The 22398-nt window shown below is 39.9% G+C and overlaps 1 protein-coding gene across 1 annotated transcript in view; it reads left to right on the top strand.

Moving 5' to 3' along the window:
- The window catches only part of LOC143890539 (protein HUA2-LIKE 3-like), a 47494-nt gene extending 25515 nt beyond the window's left edge, over positions 1–21979 (top strand). Inside the window, exons 12-17 of the mRNA XM_077395277.1 lie at positions 951–1104; positions 2404–2480; positions 2583–2644; positions 16146–16264; positions 21421–21588; positions 21715–21979. Coding sequence (XP_077251392.1) covers positions 951–1104; positions 2404–2480; positions 2583–2644; positions 16146–16264; positions 21421–21588; positions 21715–21747 — 613 coding nt within the window. The 3' untranslated portion in view covers positions 21748–21979. The remainder of the gene's footprint in view (positions 1–950; positions 1105–2403; positions 2481–2582; positions 2645–16145; positions 16265–21420; positions 21589–21714) is intronic.
- Positions 21980–22398: the final 419 nt, after the last annotated feature.

The following is a 22398-nucleotide window of genomic DNA, read 5'->3' as shown; positions in this document are numbered from 1 at the left end:
AGTTCACATCAGCCATTGCGCTCAATCTAATAGTAAATGGGAGGAACGGCAGTGCATTTATTATCTGACATAAATATTCTTGGTCAGTCATGAGTGATCGAAATCCACTAAAGTGGTTCATGCTACTAGAGCTAGGGTTTTTTTAATTCCATTGTGGTTCACCCTATGCCAATCAGATGGCACCAATCTACTAGGTTTTTATGCAATTTTTCATATTTATAGATTGCAAAATGTTCCTCTATATTAGAAGGGCTTATGTCAATGTCCCTTCACTGAAAACTATCTTTTCAGACTTCAGAGCCAATTGGAAGGCATCATGAAGGATGAGGAGGGAGTGAAGAGAAATTGACTCCTGAATCTGAAATCACATCTCCGCTTTGTTTGGTTGCTTGAACTGTTGGGAAGAAAAAAAATTCTTCTCAAGCTTATTTATCTTTCCTATGGTTTCATGCGGGGTTATTTGGTTCCTGAGATTATTTTGGGCCCACCAACCAAATGTGGTTTCCTGAGGAAATCCCACAAAAGTACCAAGAATCAAAAAAATTCCGGCAACCAAACGGAGGGTGATTTCCTCACAAAAGTACCGAGAATCAAAAATATTCCGGCAACCAAACGGAGGGTGAATTTATCCTCGCAGTGAACCATTGTTCTATCGCTTTTCATTTTTGGGAAATTGCCTTGACAAAAGGTCCTGTTTGGATTGGAGGAATATTTTGGAAAGGAAAATATTTGTTAATTTCCTAAGTTAAATATTTGTCACATTTAACTTTTAATTAGAGTGACATTCAATTTTTTGTGATGTCCTTCCAAATTACTCATAATTAATTATATTATTTTCCTCTAAATTAAGGAAAGAAAATTTTTTCCCAAGAAAATATTTTCCGTGAAAAATGTTTTTTCTTGCAATGTTTTGTAAAACCACACCCACGTGGGGCCCTCTCCTTTGTAAGCGGGAGTATAAAATTCCATGCCAAGACTCGTTCTTTGGACCCCAATAATAAAATTCAAAGAGAAAAATCAGTGTCAGATGACAAAATCATGGGAGCTTCTCAATCATCTGTGGGTACTCCATTAGAAGAATCCATTCATCATTTCAATGTCAAGGTATTACTACAATTCCAAACCCTAAATTAAATTCAAACCCTTCTTAAAAAAAAAAAACCCTAATTTTTTGAAGATAAAAAAACCCATTTTTCTCATAATTTTAGGGTTTTTGATCATTTTACTGTCAAGGTAATACCAATTGAAACCCTAAATCCAAACCCTTTGTTAAAAAAAAAAACTTCTTTTTTTAAAAAAATAAAAAAACTTCTTTTTTTTTAAAATAAAAAAACCATTTGCTCATAATTTTAGGGATTTTGATCGTTTCACTGTCAAGGTAATACCAATTGAAACCCTAAATCCAAACCCTTCGTTAAAAAAAAAAAAACTTTTTTTTTTGAAAATAAAAAAAACCATTTTCTCATAATTTTAGGGATTTTGATCATTTCACTGTCAAGGTAATACCAATTGAAATCCTAAATTCAACCCCTTTGTTTAAAAAAAAAACAAACCCTTTTTCTCATAATTTTAGGGTTTTTGATCATTTCACTGTCAAGATAATACCAATTGAAACCCTAAATCCAAACCCTTTGTTTAAAAAAAAAAAAACCTATTTCTTTTTTGAAAATAAAAAAACCATTTTCTCATAATTTTAGGGATTTTGATCATTTCACTGTCAAGGTTACCAATTGAAATCCTAAATTCAACCTCTTTGTTTAAAAAAAAACCCTTTTTCTCATAATTTTAGGGTTTTTGATCATTTCACTATCAAGATAATACCAATTGAAACACTAAATCCAAACCCTTTGTTTAAAATAAAAAACCTATTTTTTTTTTGAAAATAAAAAAACCATTTTCTCATAATTTTAGGGATTTTGATCATTTCACTGTCAAGGTTACCAATTGAAATACTAAATTCAACCCCTTTGTTTAAAAAAAAAACCCCTATTTTTTCTTGAAAATAAAACCCTTTTTCTTTTAATTTATAGTTTTTGATCATTTCATTGTCAAGGTAATACCAATTGAAATCCTAAATTCAACCCCTTTGATTTTAAAAAAACCCTATTTTTTCTTGAAAATAAAACCCTTCTTCTTTTAATTTTATAGTTTTTGATCATTTCACTGTCAAGGTAATACCAATTGAAAATTTGAAACCCTAAATCCAACCCCTTTGTTAAAAAAACCTATTTTTTTTAAATATTAAAAAGCCATTTTCTCATAATTTTAGGGTTTTTGATCATTTCACTGTCAAGGTAATAGCAATCAAAACCCTAAATCCAACCCCTTCCTAAAAAATAACCCTATTTTTTGTTTGAATATAAAAAACCCCTTTTTCTCATAATTTCAGGGTTTTTGGTGCAGGATAGTATTGGCAATGATGTGGATTTGGGGATTTATAAAGGGAAGGTTCTTCTCATTGTTAATGTTGCTTCTAAATGGTATGGGACTTTTTTTTTTTTTTCTCAAATTCTAAACTTTATTTTGTTGGGCTTATTTGTAATTTTTTTTTTTGGGTATGTGTATCTGTGGAGCTGAAATAGTGGGTTTACGGATATCAATTACACTCAATTGACTGAACTTTACAACAAATACAAGGACAAAGGTGAGGTTCATATTCCTATTTTCTTAGTTTTTTTGTTTCTGGGAAAATTAATACATACCCATGATGGGTTTTGCATGCTATTCCCTTTTCTGGGAGAATTTTGGTTGGGAATTTCTTGTTTTGGAATGATTTGTGATATTATGTGCATGAAAGGTTTTGACAGCTATTTCCTTTAGGGTGGCATACCTATTAATGCAAGCATTAGACACTAGATGTTTGAGTTCCTGTATCATTTTTTTGGTAGGTAAGCTGGGATTGAACCTCACCTTTAGGTTGGAGAACAAAGCCTTGACCATCGAGCTAGAGGCTCAACCGCTTTATCATTTTTTATGAGGGATGGCATATATTTTTTTTGAAAAGATAAAATTGTTACTGTCCTAAGTGGGGGTCCTAAGTGTAAGGCGGGAGCCGGTCGAAGAGGCGCAACGGAAGCCTTGAAACTAGTAAAACAAAAATTTCGGCCTGATTCCCGCAATCCCACGGACCTTGTTACTAGATGCTATTGGTTAGGAATAAAAATTCAGAAGTACAAGAATACTTTACAAAGGTGTTGTGATTGCCCAACCGACAATCTCTGCACGATTCACTCCTCGCTTGGTCGGCTCACCCTTCTCAAAGGTGCGGATTCCGGAAGTTGAATTGGCGGATTCTCGGTTATTGATCGGACTTAAGGAGGGCTGGAGAACTCTTCTCCAATTCATCTAAAACAATTTTGTTAGAATGTATGCCCAAAAGCCAGTGTTTGATGCATTGAGTCATAATTATTAATAATATCATCATTTCATGACATCCATGGGTACTTATATTGGAATGTGTGTGACGGGCTCATTAACACACATTTGTCCTTAGGTAGCATCGTAGGAGGTGTCATGCTCATGGATTCACAGATCCTATGGAGCGGGGAGATATGACACTCCGTTTTCTTTGCAGACCTAAAAGGTTCCTGGTTGGGGTTGAGGCTGGACACCTCCTCCTGTACACAACCAGCATCAGATCTTGCCTCCATACACGAATTGGGGTGACTTATCTCGGTCACTGGGGTAGGGGACCCTAAGCAAGGTAGAATGGGTGCTTTGAATGGTTCGTGCACTGAATAGGATCTTTTCTAGAATAGCTTGTGGACAGAAAAATTGGATAAAGCTATTCTACTCAAACAGGACCCTTATATGTCCTTCGACCTGAGGAGTCATATTGATCTGTGGGCCCACTCTGTGACTTTGGTCTATCTCAAAGTAGTTCCTAATTAGGGATTTCTTACGGATAGCGCTGGGTCATAGGGTGACCCTCGAGGTCAATAGGGATACCCAACAAGGAATCCTCTACCTCTTTAATTAGAGGAAAGTCATTTACAGTTTCAGTCTTAGTTTATGCCTCTGAAAATACCTGGCCAGGTGATTTGATAAATAGTTTGTCAAAATGTTTTCAAATTATATAAGATATATTTTCGGAAGAATTTACAAATGCATTTGTGGGCCCGAGCTACTAGACTGAAAGGTATACCATTGGGTGGGCCCAGGGGGTACTAAGTGTCCACCCCCTGTAGTGCCCAACCCAGTAAATGAAGAGTGGAGGTAGGACATACGTATATGATACGATTATGGGTATTAGATGATCTGACGGTCATCTTCAGGGTAATGTCCTGGTGGGGGCCACTTACCTAAGTGCGACCGTGGTTGCTACATGGCATAGTCGCAGTGGGGCCCATCATGGGTTCCGCAGGATAGGCCGTCGGATCCCTGCGTCGATCCCACTCATTACTTGCTTGTCCCATAAGGATCGTTAGATGATCCGGGATCTGGATTTTATCTTTTGAACGGACGGATATGATCACCTATATGAGATATAGGGAGGAGGAGCACCAAATCATATGGTGCGCACACCCACACAAGTGCAACTTGTTAAAATAAGTGGAAATGTATGGTGACCGACACAACACCTTTGTTTCCACCCTTGTTACAATAAGTGGAAATGTTTTATATAGTGACCATGAGTTTTTTATGTTATCCATGGATATTTTATGTTAAGGGAGAATTCATATATGGTGTGTAGGAACAACATTATCACCACAACATAAAATATTCATGTTAGGTGACCGACACAGCATTACCACCATTGAAATAGGTGGAAGTGTTCACTTCTATAGACAAGAGCAATAGATTAGCAAGCAAGTATGACTGCTGAAAATTGTTTTAGATGAATTGGAGAAGAGTTCTCCAGCCCTCCTTAAGTCCGATCAATAACCGAGAATCCGCCAATTCAACTTCCGGAGTCCGCACCTTTGAGAAGGGTGAGCCGACCAAGCGAGGAGTGAATCTTGCAGAGATTGTCGGTTGGGCAATCACAACACCTTTGTAAAGTATTCTTGTACTTCTGAATTTTTATTCCTAACCAATAGCATCTAGTAACTAGGTCCGTGGGATTGCGGGAATCAGGCCGAAATTTTTGTTTTACTAGTTTCAAGGCTTCCGCTGCGCCTCTTCGACCGGCTCCCGCCTTACAGTGGTATCAGAGCCCTTAGTTACTTAGATGGGATGTTCCAGCAACCAAAGATAGATCATGGTTTTTACCGGTGAGCCCGGAGCCCATTCCCGGCTATCCGAGGTTGCGGAACATCAAGACAATGCATGTTTTAGAAACATTGGCTCAAAGTAGATCTTTGATTCTTGCACGATGGAATTTTGGTGATCAGATGGAATCATGGAATTTTATATATTGTTAGAAATCCAATGATCCCAATAATGCCAAAATCCATCAGCCGGGTCAAAGTTTAAGGTAGAAACAAGATCAGCCCATAAACAGAATAAGTGCAGACTTGTGCACTGTCCGATTCTTGAGGTTTTCTTATTTCTCCAACCACTGATGGATCCTAAAAGCAATCTAAAATGTTTTTTAATAATTCTGATTATTAAATACTCAATATGATTGCATGATCAAATTTTTATTGTTGATGGTGGAACATGCATGAGATGCATGTTGTTGTTTATAAGTTCTGTTATGGTTTGTGCATGGTGAAAAGTTGGGCATAAAAGGACATAGACCTCAGCCTATGTATGAGATACATGGCATTTTGTTTTATTTATTTAACTGTAATAAGTCCTTAGGCGGTTATGAAAATAACCGGTTTCCCAAGGATCATATATTGATGTATTGAATTCTTTAGGCTAGAATTTGAGGTTTAAGATTCATGATTTGATGTACTGGACGCGGGATGCGAGCCGGTAGACAATCGATGGTTGGGACTATCTTCTAGCGAGAGACGCACCGCGATGGGATCGTTGATGCTACAACCGGAGATGGTGCAGCCACATATAAAAAAAATTTATTTTTATTTTGGCTTCATATTATGGAACTTGTTGTGTGATTAGATCACACGAGTCCTATGGAAATCCGCCCTAAGGTCGGGTGGATTTTCCCAATTCGATTGGATGCCCATGATCACCACTCGGGTTGACATCTTGGACAATAGGGCTGCTGTTTTTATCATGGTTAGTGGGAGTGCCCTCCTAATCCAAGATGCTGAACCGAGAAGCACTTTATTTATGTTGTATGTATGGTTTGGTTTATCTCTCGAAAATACCCTCAAATTTAATATTAAGTTGTAGAATGGGATTCATTAAAAAGGAATGTTCTCATGGCCTTCCGCAGCCATCATTTAGTTGGCTAGTTAAAAGGATGTGCGGTCATATGCCAAAGCAGAACCCGCACCTTTTGTTTAGCTAGTGCAACCATCTGATTCTCATTGAGATATGGAAAATGTAGGGAATGTAATGGTCATATGCCAAAGCAGAAGCCAATTATAATTCCTTGCATGTTTCCTAGGCAGTGGGTTTGACTTAAACGAGCAAAGGATGTTGATGCCCAAAGGATAAATACATCGCAATGCTCGTAGGCCGTATTATATTGGAGATCGTATGTAACACGATGGATTAGAGGAATCCGCTCATTCAGGGCAAGTATGGTCTAGAATAAAGTCGAGGGCCAATGTTGCATGGATGGGCTTCCAATGCCCATTGGAGAAAAAGTGTTTTTCTCTTGATCCTTGGGGTAGAGGGTCCCTTGGATGTAATGTTCAATGGGTAGTACCATCGAGTTTAAAAACCCAAAACTGATGGATATATGTCATGATAATGAACTAATGTGGAAACTTGCTAATTTTTGCCTCATTCCTTTGCATGTAGATTTAAGAAATGGCCTCTTTCAACCCCTTAGCTAGAATCCTTGAGGATAATAAATTGTCCGGTCCTAATTATGTGGACTGGAAGAGAAATCTCACGATAGTACTGAGAGCAGCCAAGGTGTATTATGTTCTGACCACGGTGGCACCAAAAGTGCCAGATGACAATGCCACTAACGAGGAAAAAGGAAAATATAACAAGTGGCTTGAGGATGATGATATGGCCAAATGTTATATCTTGGCTTCGATGACCAACGTGCTACAACATCAGCACCAAGGGTTGCCGACGGCTACGGATATGATGGCCAACATCAAGGAGATGTTTGGGGAGCAGAATCGCACTGCTAGGTTCATCACAATGAAGAGCTTAGTGTCCACCAAGATGGTGGAGGGCACACCCGTCAGGGAACACATGCTCAAGATGATGGGCTTCCTAAATGAGCTTGATGTGTTGGGTGCCTTCTTTGATGCCGAGTCCCAAATAGACATAATTCTGGCAGCCCTTCCTCAACCCTTTGATACGTTTGTGTTGAATTACAACATGAACAAGTTGGAGGTTACGTTGTCAGAATTACTGAACATGCTTCAGTCGGCAGAGGATCTCCTTAAAAGGAACCGGAAATCAGCCTTCGTTGTCGAGGGAAATGTTCCCAAGGCGCCCAAGCCAAAAGGCAAGGGTAATAAGAGGAAAGGCATGGGTTCCAAGAAACATACTCCTAAAGTGGTCAAGAACAAGGGTGGCTTTAAGAAGAAAAAGTCACAAGGCAACGATGGATGCTTCCACTGCGGTAAGAAAAGGGCACTGGAAGCGAAACTGCAGGTCATACCTGGAGAGCCTGAAGAAGGGCAAACCTTCAGAAGGTAAGTTTGAAAGTTTCGTTGCTGAAACCAATATGATTGGTCCTGTTTTCTCATGGTGTGTGGATACTGGTGCGACCTCACACATCTGCAATATGTTGCAGGGATTCAGGGAAACTAGAAGGCTGACTGATGGCGAGCTGTACCTACAAGTCGGAACGGATGCAACAGTTGCAGTCCAGGCTGTAGGAGATTTTAAGTTATCATTCTCTAGTGGTAGTAGTTTACTTCTTAATGACTGTCTTTATGTATCTTCGATCAGGAGAAACTTGATTTCTGATTCTAAGTTGATTTCAGATGGATACTCTGTGTTTTTTAATAAAAATGTTTTAATAAAGAATGGAAATTCCTTGATAACTGAAGGTACAATAATTGATGGTCTATATATACTAAATGCCTTTTAACTTCACTGAGAGTATAGCGGTTGCAAATACCAAAACTCTAAAAAGGGTTAGGGACACTGCTAATCCGACCTATCTTTGGCATCTTCGACTAGGTCACATTAACCTAGAGCGGATCACTAAGTTGGTTAAGGATGGCCCATTGGATTCAATCCAAGTGGAGCCCTTCCCAACTTGTGAACCGTGTCTGCAAGGTAAAATGACCAAGGTTCCCTTTAAGAGCAAGAGTGGAAGAACTAGAGATTTATTGGAGTTGATTCACACTGACGTGTGTGGACCCTTTTCTCATGAGACGAGAGGTGGTTTTATCTATTTCGTGACATTTACGGATGACCATTCTAGGTATGGATACCTATACCTAATGCGACGTAAGTCTGAGACCCTTGAAAAGTTCAAGGAGTTCAAGAATGAAGTAGAGAACCAATTGGGTAAAACCATTAAGGCTCTTCGCTCTGATAGGGGCGGAGAATACCTCTCTACCGAGTTTAGGGACTACCTGCGAGAAAGTGGAATAATCTCTCAGTGGACTCCACCTGCAACACCACAGCATAACGGTGTTGCAGAAAGGAGGAATCGAACCTTGTTAGATATGGTTCGGAGTATGATGAGCTTCGCCAGCACACCATTGTTTCTTTGGGGCTATGCCTTAGAAACAGCGCTCTATGTCCTCAACCGAGTTCCTTCAAAGTCAGTGCCGACCACTCCGTATGAGATATGGGCGGGTAGGAAACCCTCATTGAATCATATAAAGATATGGGGATGTCCTGCCCATGTGAAAAAGATAGGCACTGATAAGTTGGCAACTAGGACCTATAGGTGTGTATTTATTGGGTATCCCAAAGAGACGAAGGGTTATTTATTTTATAACCCAGGCGAACAAACTTGTTTTGTAAGCCGAAATGCCGTATTCCTCGAGAAAGAGTTCCTCCTAAATACAGGAAAGAGGGATAGGATTGCCTTGGAAGAGCAATCTGATAATCCAATAGAAATAACACATGAGGACAGTGAGCAGGAACCCACATTACCTATTCCGACACTCCGACGTAGTACGAGGGAGATCAGGCTACCTATTAGATTTGTCCATCTTGGAGAAGTTTACAGTATGGTCTCTGCTAGAGTCGAGATAGATCCCCATAACTACCAAGAGGCGATGTCAGACATCGATGCGCAAAATTGGCTAGATGCAATGAAATCTGAAATGGACTCGATGTATTCCAATAGGGTCTGGACTCTAGTAGATCCACTGGAGGGTGTAAAGCCCATTGGATGCAAATGGATCTATAAGAGGAAGAAGGGCCCGGATGGAAAGGTGGAGACCTTCAAAGCACGACTAGTGGCAAAGGGCTATAGTCAAAAGGCTGGCATTGACTATGAGGAAACCTTCTCACCAGTGGCCATGCTAAAGTCCATTCGGATATTGTTAGCAATAGCAGCATATTATGATTATGAGATCTGGCAGATGGACGTCAAAACCGCTTTTCTGAATGGAAACATTCAGGAAGACATTTACATGATCCAGCCCGAGGGTTTTGAGGCTGTCGGAGATGGTAATCGAAAAGTGTGCAAGCTGCAGAAATCCATTTATGGATTGAAGCAGGCGCCCCGTAGTTGGAACCTCCGTTTTGATGAGGCAGTCAAAGAGTTTGGCTTCTCTCAAAACATGGACGAGGCTTGTGTATACAAGAAGGTCAGTGGGAGTGCAGTTACTTTCTTAGTACTATACGTTGATGATATACTACTCATTGGAAATGATGTAGGGATGCTTTCGAGCACAAAGATATGGTTGTCCAACCACTTTGCCATGAAAGACTTGGGAGAAGCGTCCTATATACTTGGCCTTAAAGTGTTTAGGGACAGGAAGGATAGGTTGCTTGGACTTTCACAGGAAAGCTATATCGATAAGATATTAGCTCGGTTCAGCATGATGGACTCTAAGCAGGGGTTAATACCTTTTTGGCATGGAGTCAAGCTTTCCAAGAAGATGTCTCCCAAGACATCTGACGAAAAGCAGAAAATGAGCATCACTCCCTATGCATCAGCTGTGGGTAGTTTGATGTATGCCATGCTATGCACTAGGCCAGATATTTGTTACTCCGTGAGTGTGGTTAGCAAATACCAGGCCGACCCAGGTCTAGAGCACTGGACGGCAGTGAAACATATTCTTAAGTACCTCAAGAGGACAAAGCATTCTTGTTTAGTCTATGGTGGGAATGATTTGATCGTTTCAGGATATACCGACTCAGATTTTCAATTTGATGTTGATGACATGAAATCTTCCTCGGGTTTCGTGTTTACTTTAGCAAATGGGGCGGTGAGTTGGAGGAGCTGCAAGCAAGATACCACAGCGGATTCCAAGCAGGGGTTAATAAGATATTAGCTGAAAATTGTTCACGCAGCAATGTACTCCGCTTCAGTCTATGGTGGGAATGATTTCGGCTTACAAAACAAGTTTGTTCGCCTGGGTTGAAAGAGGCCATTTCTTAAATCTACATGCAAAGGAATGAGGCAAAAATTAGCAAGTTTCCACATTAGTTCATTATCATGACATATATCCATCAGTTTTGGGTTTTTAAACTCGATGGTACTACCCATTGAACATTACATCCAAGGGACCCTCTACCCCAAGGATCAAGAGAAAAACACTTTTTCTCCAATGGGCATTGGAAGCCCATCCATGCAACATTGGCCCTCGAGTTTATTCTAGACCATACTTGCCCTGAATGAGCGGATTCCTCTAATCCATCGTGTTACATACGATCTCCAATATAATACGGCCTACGAGCATTGCGATGTATTTATCCTTTGGGCATCAACATCCTTTGCTCGTTTAAGTCAAACCCACTGCCTAGGAAACATGCAAGGAATTATAATTGGCTTCTGCTTTGGCATATGACCATTACATTCCCTACATTTTCCATATCTCAATGAGAATCAGATGGTTGCACTAGCTAAACAAAAGGTGCGGGTTCTGCTTTGGCATATGACCGCACATCCTTTTAACTAGCCAACTAAATGATGGCTGCGGAAGGCCATGAGAACATTCCTTTTTAATGAATCCCATTCTACAACTTAATATTAAATTTGAGGGTATTTTCGAGAGATAAACCAAACCATACATACAACATAAATAAAGTGCTTCTCGGTTCAGCATCTTGGATTAGGAGGGCACTCCCACTAACCATGATAAAAACAGCAGCCCCATTGTCCAAGATGTCAAACCGAGTGGTGATCATGGGCATCCAATCGAATTGGGAAAATCCACCCGACCTTAGGGCGGATTTCCATAGGACTCGTGTGATCTAATCACACAACAAGTTCCATAATATGAAGCCAAAATAAAAATAAATTTTTTTTTATATGTGGCTGCACCATCTCCGGTTGTAGCATCAACGATCCCATCGCGGTGCGTCTCTCGCTAGAAGATAGTCCCAACCATCGATTGCCTACCGGCTCGCATCCTGCGTCCAGTACATCAAATCATGAATCTTAAACCTCAAATTCTAGCCTAAAGAATTCAATACATCAATATATGATCCTTGGGAAACCGGTTATTTTCATAACCGCCTAAGGACTTATTACAGTTAAATAAATAAAAAAAAATGCCATGTATCTCATACATAGGCTGAGGTCCATGTCCTTTTATGCCCAACTTTTCACCATGCACAAACCATAACAGAACTTATAAACAACAACATGCATCTCATGCATGTTCCACCATCAACAATAAAAATTTGATCATGCAATCATATTGAGTATTTAATAATCAGAATTATTAAAAAACATTTTAGATTGCTTTTAGGATCCATCAGTGGTTGGAGAAATAAGAAAACCTCAAGAATCGGACAGTGCACAAGTCTGCACTTATTCCGTTTATGGGCTGATCTTGTTTCTACAATAAACTTTGACCCGGCTGATGGATTTTGGCATTATTGGGATCATTGGATTTCTAACAATATATAAAATTCCATGATTCCATCTGATCACCAAAATTCCATCGTGCAAGAATCAAAGATCTACTTTGAGCCAATGTTTCTAAAACATGCATTGTCTTGATGTTCCGTAACCTCGGATAGCCGGGAATGGGCTCCGGGCTCACCGGTAAAAACCATGATCTATCTTTGGTTGCTGGAACATCCCATCTAAGTAACTAAGGGCTCTGATACCATTGTAAGGCGGGAGCCGGTCGAAGAGGCGCAGCGGAAGCCTTGAAACTAGTAAAACAAAAATTTCGGCCTGATTCCCGCAATCCCACGGACCTAGTTACTAGATGCTATTGGTTAGGAATAAAAATTCAGAAGTACAAGAATACTTTACAAAGGTGTTGTGATTGCCCAACCGACAATCTCTGCAAGATTCACTCCTCGCTTGGTCGGCTCACCCTTCTCAAAGGTGCGGACTCCGGAAGTTGAATTGGCGGATTCTCGGTTATTGATCGGACTTAAGGAGGGCTGGAGAACTCTTCTCCAATTCATCTAAAACAATTTTCAGCAGTCATACTTGCTTGCTAATCTATTGCTCTTGTCTATAGAAGTGAACACTTCCACCTATTTCAATGGTGGTAATGCTGTGTCGGTCACCTAACATGAATATTTTATGTTGTGGTGATAATGCTGTTCCTACACACCATATATGAATTCTCCCTTAACATAAAATATCCATGGATAACATAAAAAACTCATGGTCACTATATAAAACATTTCCACTTATTGTAACAAGGGTGGAAACAAAGGTGTTGTGTCGGTCACCATACATTTCCACTTATTTTAACAAGTTGCACTTGTGTGGGTGTGCGCACCATATGATTTGGTGCTCCTCCTCCCTATATCTCATATAGGTGATCATATCCGTCCGTTCAAAAGATAAAATCCAGATCCCGGATCATCTAACGATCCTTATGGGACAAGCAAGTAATGAGTGGGATCGACGCAGGGATCCGACGGCCTATCCTGCGGAACCCATGATGGGCCCCACTGCGACTATGCCATGTAGCAACCACGGTCGCACTTAGGTAAGTGGCCCCCACCAGGACATTACCCTGAAGATGACCGTCAGATCATCTAATACCCATAATCGTATCATATACGTATGTCCTACCTCCACTCTTCATTTACTGGGTTGGGCACTACAGGGGGTGGACACTTAGTACCTCCTGGGCCCACCCAATGGTATACCTTTCAGTCTAGTAGCTCGGGCCCACAAATGCATTTGTAAATTCTTCCGAAAATATATCTTATATAATTTGAAAACATTTTGACAAACTATTTATCAAATCACCTGCCCAGGTATTTTCAGAGGCATAAACTAAGACTGAAACTGTAAATGACTTTCCTCTAATTAAAGAGGTAGAGGATTCCTTGTTGGGTATCCCTATTGACCTCGAGGGTCACCCTATGACCCAGCACTATCCGTAAGAAATCCCTAACTAGGAACTACTTTGAGATAGACCAAAGTCACAGAGTGGGCCCACAGATCAATATGACTCCTCAGGTCGAAGGACATATAAGGGTCCTGTTTGAGTAGAATAGCTTTATCCAATTTTTCTGTCCACAAGCTATTCTAGAAAAGATCCTATTCAGTGCACGAACCATTCAAAGCACCCATTCTACCTTGCTTAGGGTCCCCTACCCCAGTGACCGAGATAAGTCACCCCAATTCGTGTATGGAGGCAAGATCTGATGCTGGTTGTGTACAGGAGGAGGTGTCCAGCCTCAACCCCAACCAGGAACCTTTTAGGTCTGCAAAGAAAACGGAGTGTCATATCTCCCCGCTCCATAGGATCTGTGAATCCATGAGCATGACACCTCCTACGATGCTACCTAAGGACAAATGTGTGTTAATGAGCCCGTCACACACATTCCAATATAAGTACCCATGGATGTCATGAAATGATGATATTATTAATAATTATGACTCAATGCATCAAACACTGGCTTTTAGGGCATACATTCTAACATTAAGTGGGGGGCCTGCCCAGGTATGGGACCAGGTGGGATCCAACCTGGAATGGGACATGCTTAAACCTAACATGTTCCATCAGCCCTGGGTGCTTTTGGCATATTGGTTAGGTATCAAGTATTTGGTATCTAGCAGCTACCACGTTACTTATTCGAGTCACGGAAGGGGCGACCTGTGGAGAGGACTACTTGGTAAAAAAAGCCAGAGGAAGCCGCCATAGTGAAGTTACCACAAAGTTGGCCACCGCGGAAAGGGCTACGTGGAAAAAAGGCCAGAGTGAAAGCCACCTCATAGTGGGCTGCCGTGGACTCCTGATGTAGAAGCGCGGTGGAATGTTACGGACCTAAGTGGGGGCTTGTCTAGGTATGGAACTAGGTGGGTCTCATCCTAGTAGGAGACAAGTTTAAAAGGCCCAGCCTAATGCGTTCCATTGGTCCTGGGTCCTTTGGCGTATTGGTTAGGTACCTAACAAGAAAAGGGAAAGCAAGCAAAGGGCTATGACAAACAAAAGAACTCAACTCAACAAGGCCTTTGTCCCAAATTAGTTGGGGTCGGCAAAGAACAGATGGACAAAATAAAATCAATGGCAAAGAATGCCCTACGCACTAGTGATGCCTTGGAACTCCTTACTAAACCATTCTCTCTGACTGGCTTCATAGTGTATATGATTGAACAAAACATCTATTCCACTTGCACCCTATTTTATCTCATCCATGACACAAATAGATCTTCATTAGTTACATAATCCTCATCTGAGTTTAGTTTTCCTTTGCAGTGGAAATTTTGTCCCCTCCCTTTTCAAGTTCATTTTATCTGTGAATCTCAAGGACTTAGATGATAATTTCCATTGGGTGTTTAATGGAATATATGGTTCTGTTAATCTAGGGGTAAGGAAAATATTTTGGAAGGAACTGCTCAGCATTCAACAGTGGTGAAGGGGCCCATAATGCATTAGTGGAGATTTCAACACGATCATGTTCTCCATTGGAAAGAGTTGGGCACCCGAATAATGCTAAGAATGAGGAAACTTTGTAAAAATAAAGACACAAGTTAATGATCTTATTCTAGAGGGTGTGCAGTTTACATTACCCACTTATCAATCAAATATGGTCAAATGCAGATTGGATTGATTCATTTATATCAAAAGATTGGGAGAAACATTACCCAATACTTTTTCAAAAGGCCCTACCAAAGGTCCAAAGCCAACCTCAGATCATAATCCTTTTTTACTTGAGTCTTTGAGCTGGAATGGTGGGCCAAATCCCTTCCAAGTTAATTAGATATGCTGTGGCTCTCTCGTGAGGAATTTCAGAAAATTTTGAAAGAGTGGTGGTAAGAAGCTCATATCAAAGGGAGAAAAATCTTTCAATTCTCACATAAGCTGAAAGAACTTAAGATCAAAGAATTTGGGAAAATGAACTTACGAAGTTTAAATCATAAAATAGAGGACATGATTTCAAGGCTTGAGGAGATTGAAACCATGGAGGAGTCAGGATTGTTACTGTGTGGTGCGGGGGACATTTTGGAAAGAGAAGACATTAAAAATTATAAAATCACTTCAAAAGCATTCTTAAAGGAGAGGAAGCTAATTAAAGAATAAAGTCAAGAGTTCTTTGGTTGAAAGAAGGCGACAAAAAAAATACAAAAAAGAAGAAAAATGGAATTCATTGTCTTAAGAATGGGAAGGGGCTAGTGGAAGACAAAGAAGGGATTGAGATTTGAGAACCTTGTTCTTGTCTTCTCCTAGAGTCTTTCCACCAAGCACCTCATGGACACCCCTTCTTGAATGTTGAATTCAAAAGGTTAGGAGCAACACCATAGTCATTGGGAAGGAGAACTAGCATTAAAGCCATCTTTTCTTTTTCGTTTTGTGGTGTTTAACGAGGCCAGACCATAATACTATTTGTATTCTTGCATTGACAAGTCGGCGCTCCATCACTCATAAAGTAGTTTTCCTTTTAAAGTTATTTTCCCCAATTTTATCATCTTGCTATGAAGATTTTTGCTTGATAATTTACTTTTTTGTTGTTGTCAAAAGGATTCATTAATACACCCATGTAGGATTATGTTTGTTTATATCTGAAATGTTATTTGTTTTCTTTGTTGATCTCAGATTTCGAGATCTTGGCGTTTCCCTGCAATCAGTTTTTGAGGCAAGAGCCTGGGTCTAGCCATGAAGCAAAGGAATTCGCATGTACAAGATTCAAAGCTGAGTACCCAATCTTTAAAAAGGTAAATATTGCTGAAAAGGGGATGAAATAAGAAGGGGGTTTCCGTTTCTTGTTTGTGGATGGTGCTTTAGTGGCTTAAGATTTACCAGGACTCTGGACTTCCATGTTGGCTTTTACCCGCGGCATATAAATTGCATTTGAAGTAAATTATTACACACAGATTGCAATCTTGAATATGAATTCCTTTTTCTGAAGACATGCGTTTGAAATAGTTTTGCTTTTACGTTGCATCTGTTTAGTGGTGTCAATTGTTGGAAAGAGTCGAGTTTGCAATATTTCATTTTCAATCAAATTAGCCACCTTTTAAGCAAAAATTGTCCATGTAGGGAAGATATTTTGCACTTGATTATCTTTCTAGCATTATTTACCTCAACATAGAGCTTAAGTGGATAGGGTGGAGGGTTGTGTGATGATTGAAATTCTATGGAAACTTGAAAGAAGGGATAGATTGTATTATTGACATTTTCTTTGGTTTAGAGAGGAAAATCTCATTTGGGCCTGGGACCCTCGTGGCAATCCTTCAAAATGGTGACTCATGAGAACCCTTTTTTGGTTTGGGAAAGAATCTGAAAAGGATCAGTCCCACCTCGCTCCAGGATTTTGCATGGATGGCTAGCATGAAGAAAATAAATACTCAGGATCATCTTAAGAAAAGAAAATTCAAACTTGCCAATTGATGTCCCAACTGTCTGGTGAAGTCAGTAAGTCACCTTTTTATTCACTGCAGTCAGAGCAGTTTATTGTGGCAACAAATTCTTGTGGTTTGGAGAGTGCTGGACCTTTCCTAATACATTGAAAGAATTGATCAAGGGATGGAATTTTAAAGGGATGGGGCACATTGGGAACATTCTTTGGGCTGTGGCCCCATTCACATTGATTTGGATATTTGGGACGAGTGAAACAACAGGGTGTTGAATGACCAAAATACAGGTAGTATGTCGTATTTATGAATCAAAATTAAACTGATGATTGCCTAATGGACTATCAGCAGGAAAGAAAGCATGGACCTATTGTTGATTGAGCTGTTAAGATGTTTGAAGAACTGTATATGGATTAAGGCCCCTAAAAGGAAGATCAATGCCAGATGGATGCCGCCAACTGAGGGCAGCGCAAGTTAAATTTTGATTGGTGCTCTCTAGGCAATCTCTGGACTTTCAGGAATTGACGGGATTCTGAGAAATATTGATGGGGATATTCTTTAATCTTTTTCAGGCCCAATAGGTAAGACTCTAAAGAAACTGCGGTTTGAGCTTTATTAACTGGACTGTGATTATTTAACATTTCCACAATGGCAGTCTCAAGATCTGATGCAAACTCGGGGGTTCGCATATAACTCCGGAGACTTCAGGAGCTCATTGGGCAAAAGACTTCATGATTAAAATAATAAAACCATATTCCAAAAAGAAACAAATCAGTTTTAATAAATTGCAGCGGAGAAAAACTTATGTGGGTTAGCTGTTGAGGTAAACCATAAATAGAAAGATTCTACATTAAGCAACCAATGCATATAACAGCTTACAATGAAGAAAAGATGAGAACTAATAGGTCAAGTATAACTAATAAAAACATACATGCAATCTGTCCGCGAAGAAAAATATTGTATCTAGGGCCCAAATCAACACCAATATATGGTAAGTAATCTAAAAGGACTAGGATAATGTAAAGGGAATCAATCCTACGGGTAAAGGAGTGGTTAATGGGCACGGAATAGGGCTGATATGAAAGGAGAAGTCTCTCTCGTTGGCGCGGCAGTCCCTACACCTTGAATCTGCGTGAAAGAAGCCCAAGAGTGTGGCGGAGAAGCCCGTTGACACGATCTGTACAAGGGGACAGCAGCTACCTCCAAAACAGTGGAAGATATGGCAGAGGTAAAGGAAAATAGAAGAAGAGGATGAAGAAGAGAGGTATAAATAGAAGTAATAGATGGAGGGTAAGAAGAAGAAGAAAATATGAGAAGGAGATGGTGAAAGTGTGAAACCCAAAGAGGAGAGGATGGGAGGTCAAGAGAGAAAAAGAGTGTGAGATATAGAGAGGAAAATGGGAGAAACAAAGAGTAAGAGGAGAAAATAATAGAAAGAGAGAGGAGAGGATAGAGAGAAGGATTGTGAGACAAAAGGTGAAAGAGAGAGAGAGATGGGTGTGATCTGAGAGAGAGAGAGAGAGGGTAGAGGGAAAAAAGACAAGAAAGACAGTGGGATTAAGGGGAAGAGAGAAAGAGAGGAAGAATGGAGGGAAAGAGAAGAGGAAGATGAAAGGGAGAACTCACCGTGTGTGTGTGTGGGTGGATGGTGGGGCACATGACGTCAATTGAGAGGGGCGGTTACTCCTTTGTGTTTTATGTAAACTCCAACTTAGGGTTTTCTCCACACACTCTCTCTTGTAGATATAGTTTTAAGAGAAGGTTGTGGGCCCTCTCTAACCAATAGGCTTCGTTATAACTTAATTGACTTAAGTTATAATGAAATGACATATCTATCATCCCCTTTAAAACATGGAAAACTAAGGCACAAGAGTAAAAGGGTCTAAGATAGAAGCAAGAACCGTCCTAGGAAGGTGGGAAACGCATTTCCAAGGAAACGAAACGCCTATTAAAAAAAGGGGAAACTCGTGGGAAACGCGTGGGAACATGCAGGAAACACGAGGAAAGCTCGACTCACTTAGGTTGTCGTTTTGTCAAACATCAGGTGGCGCATATCCAAAACCGAGCCGGCTAGTCTTAACCGGTACTACAACAGGTTGGGGAACACCTTGCTCTGATCTACCCAACCCACGGCCGTGAGAATTCATATTTCGCATTGTTCGACTCGCTACGGGATAGCGAGATTCTCCATGTGTTGAGGGACTGGAGCTCAAATAAGCTAGTTAGACTAGAAGCTAGTTATTCCAAACACTGGGAAATGCATAGGAAACGTTTCACTCCTGTTTCCCTTGTGTTTTCCCACCCTCTTAGCGTTTTCCACCTTCCTCGCTACAATCAAATGCATGAATCTTTCACTCGCATTTCTCTCTCATGTTTCTAAACCTTTCTCTTTCGTTCCCCAAGACGTTTCCCAATGCGTTTCCCAATACGTTTCTCTATTGTGTCCCGTTTCTCGTTTCCCCTATAATTTTTTTTCACGAGTTTGATGTTTTCGTTTCACGTTTCGCTTCCCGTATCCGTTTCCCGACCTGATAACTATAACCAAGGTGAATATTAGTGAAACAAGTGGGGTAGTGTGTGAATGATGTGGGGCCCTAGATGATGTGGACATTCCCCACATCTAGGTTCAAAATAATGCCAAAAATATCCCAAAATCCTCAATGTAATCAAACGACAGTAAAATAAACAAGTATCAACTAGAAAATAAAAGATCCAATGGTCAGATCACGTCAAGATCAAAAGGGGATTCATCAAACTTCATAGTGTGGGCTAAAATGGATAGTCAAGGTCCTAGGAGTTTATCGTAGATCATTGGTGAAATTCTGGACACATGTAGGGAGGAGGACATTTTCTTTAGGCACATCCCTAGAAGTGCAAACGACTTATTGGATAGATTAGCAAATGCGGGTGTGAAAATGGCATCTATCACTATATATCAATTCTTAAGGGGGTGGATGTATAATATATGCAATGATGTAAGAAAATATAGATATGTTATTGGACTTAGTTCTAAGAGATAAGTCCCCTATCCTCATGAAATTACACTTTCTGGTCAGCTGAAATTTGTATTTGGTTGACCGGTGAAGTTGCACGACATGACTTTTTAACTATTTTTTTTTTTGGCTAGCACCTTACATTTTATTGATGAATGAAAAAATACATGAGGGGACATAGCACCTTACCTCAAACCCTACAAACAGAAAAAGCCTACATAATTCGAATGTTAGGAATACCTAGGAAATAACACCTCATAGCACCCCTAGCCAATCTAGGGAGGTCTCTCCATTGATAGGACGTGCTATTACCTTTATTGTCACGAGCAAAATTTGCAAGGGAGCCGGCTACCTGGTTAGCCTCTCTATATTGATGAAATATCCTTGGCTTAATATCTAGAAGAAGATCTTGAAGTTCCTGCCAGTAATATATAATAGACCATGGTGGATCCTATTTGGTATTAATCATATCTATTAGCACTTTGCTATCTGATTCAAGCCAAACTTTAGAAACTCCCAGGGCCTTGCAATACCTAAGTCCGTTAAGCATACTTCTCGCTTCCGCTTGTAGGCTAGAGCCGGCATCATAATAATGTGAAAAGGCAAAGATCATCTGACCCATATAATTTCTAATAATTCCGCCACCACCAGAATTTCCTTGATTCCCTTTCGATGCACCATCAATATTTAGGTTTACCTCTCCTCGCCTCGTTTTAACCCACACCACTCTCAACATCTTGGGAAAATTTACCTTTTTAGGAATCATCCCTATAGCACTTAACGCCCAACATTCCCACTGAGAACACTCTAGGGACGGCATGAAAGATTTAGATAACATCTTACGCCATATCAATATATCACCAATGACTACATCAATAGGCTTGGCAATTCCCTCCATACGCCGTTTACATTGCTCCCCCCAAATCTCCCAAGTTATTAGGGATGGGATGACTTTTAAGGTAAAACCATAATCTGAATTTCTTTTCCTCTTTGATATTTCAAACCATTGCAAAATCCTGGCACATGTCATTGCTTGATTGAACCCGTTTTCCCCATTATTACAGTGGAAGGCTTGTGCTTCTAAGACCCAAAACAACACCTCTCATAAGCAACTCTTTTTCTATTGTTATTTTACTGGAAAACATGGCTGTATAGGAGTAGAGTGCATGCGAGGACTTCCTAGATCATGGCATGGAAGCATGTTTAACTGGTTCCGTCTTACTACGATCATATCCTGGACTTGGGTTTCTATTTGACTCAACTGTTACCTGAGTTTTAGATTATCTTATTTTCTTGTAGGGCAGCAAATGAACCCATAAAATACTAAAAGCCTTATTTCATAGGGCTTTTGGGCTTTTAGGGAGATGAAATTGTTTCTTAATGAATCATGGCTGAAATAGTCTTCTATTCTTGCCATCCATTTTCATTAATTTGTGTATTCCAACCCTTCCTCTTGACTTATATATGAGTATTGGTTACATTTGACTTAGCTACGAGTATTGGCTGCTTGTGTCTCTTTCCTAGGTTCGTGTGAATGGCGCAGATGCAGCTCCAGTCTACAAATTTCTCAAAGCGAGTACACCCGGATTCATGGGAAATGGAATCAAGTGGAACTTTACTAAGTTTCTTCTCAATCGTGAAGGTAAAGTACTTGCTCGCTATGGACCGACGACTCCCCCATTGTCCATAGAGGTAAGCGCGATGCATTTATTTTCCTTCGCTATTTCGTGATTCCTCCCAAATTAATCTTGTGATCATTTGTTTTTCCTTTGCTTGTTTTTTGTATTATCTTGTTTTTTTTTTCTTTTGGAAATATAGGACTCCATCAAGAAAGCACTGGAGGAGGAATGAGTGATACTTCTGTTTTCAGTTTGGCCTGCAAGGGGAGGTGAAATCATTATCTTGTTTGTATTTTTCTTGATTATTATTCATTCATTCATTTATTTATTTTGAGTTATGACCGTTGTACTTGTAATTACACATGTTTCTGAAATTTCCTTGTATTTTTTGCATGCATGGCTATAGCTTCACTTCAATTTTCCAAATCCAACTCTCTTTTATATCTCAGTTTATCTTGGTATCACTATATGCCCATGCAAGAAATCCGATTCAAAGAACGACGATGTTTATCTATTGATATTCTGATTTATCTGCCACATGTTTCCCCCTCAAAAATTTCAAACACATTCGTTGGATTCGTCGATAGTAGGCTCTTAAATACTTTGATTTGGGCTTTCTAAACTATGGCTTCCCCACTGTTTTTTTTTTTTTTTTTTTTTTTTTTTTTTGAACTGGACTCCGCCATTGCTATTGGTGGGTAAATAGGCGATTCAAGTTTAAATAATATGGAATCGAAGAATTACAATTTTGAACTGGATTGCTTGCTATGGAATAGATCCGCGTTTAAATAATATCAAGTTGTTATATGATGTATGGCTATATTTTATTTTCTCCCATTGGACTATTCTAAGCCGTCGATCTTTGATCCTTAAATGGGCTGTT

The sequence above is a fragment of the Tasmannia lanceolata genome, unplaced genomic scaffold, assembly GCF_043159265.1.
Source record: "Tasmannia lanceolata isolate RefF3 unplaced genomic scaffold, GAP_Taslan_0.1 ptg000002l, whole genome shotgun sequence".
Taxonomy (NCBI): Eukaryota; Viridiplantae; Streptophyta; class Magnoliopsida; order Canellales; family Winteraceae; genus Tasmannia; species Tasmannia lanceolata.
Note: the sequence above shows the minus strand (reverse complement) of the source record. Positions and strands in the feature narration are given on the sequence as shown.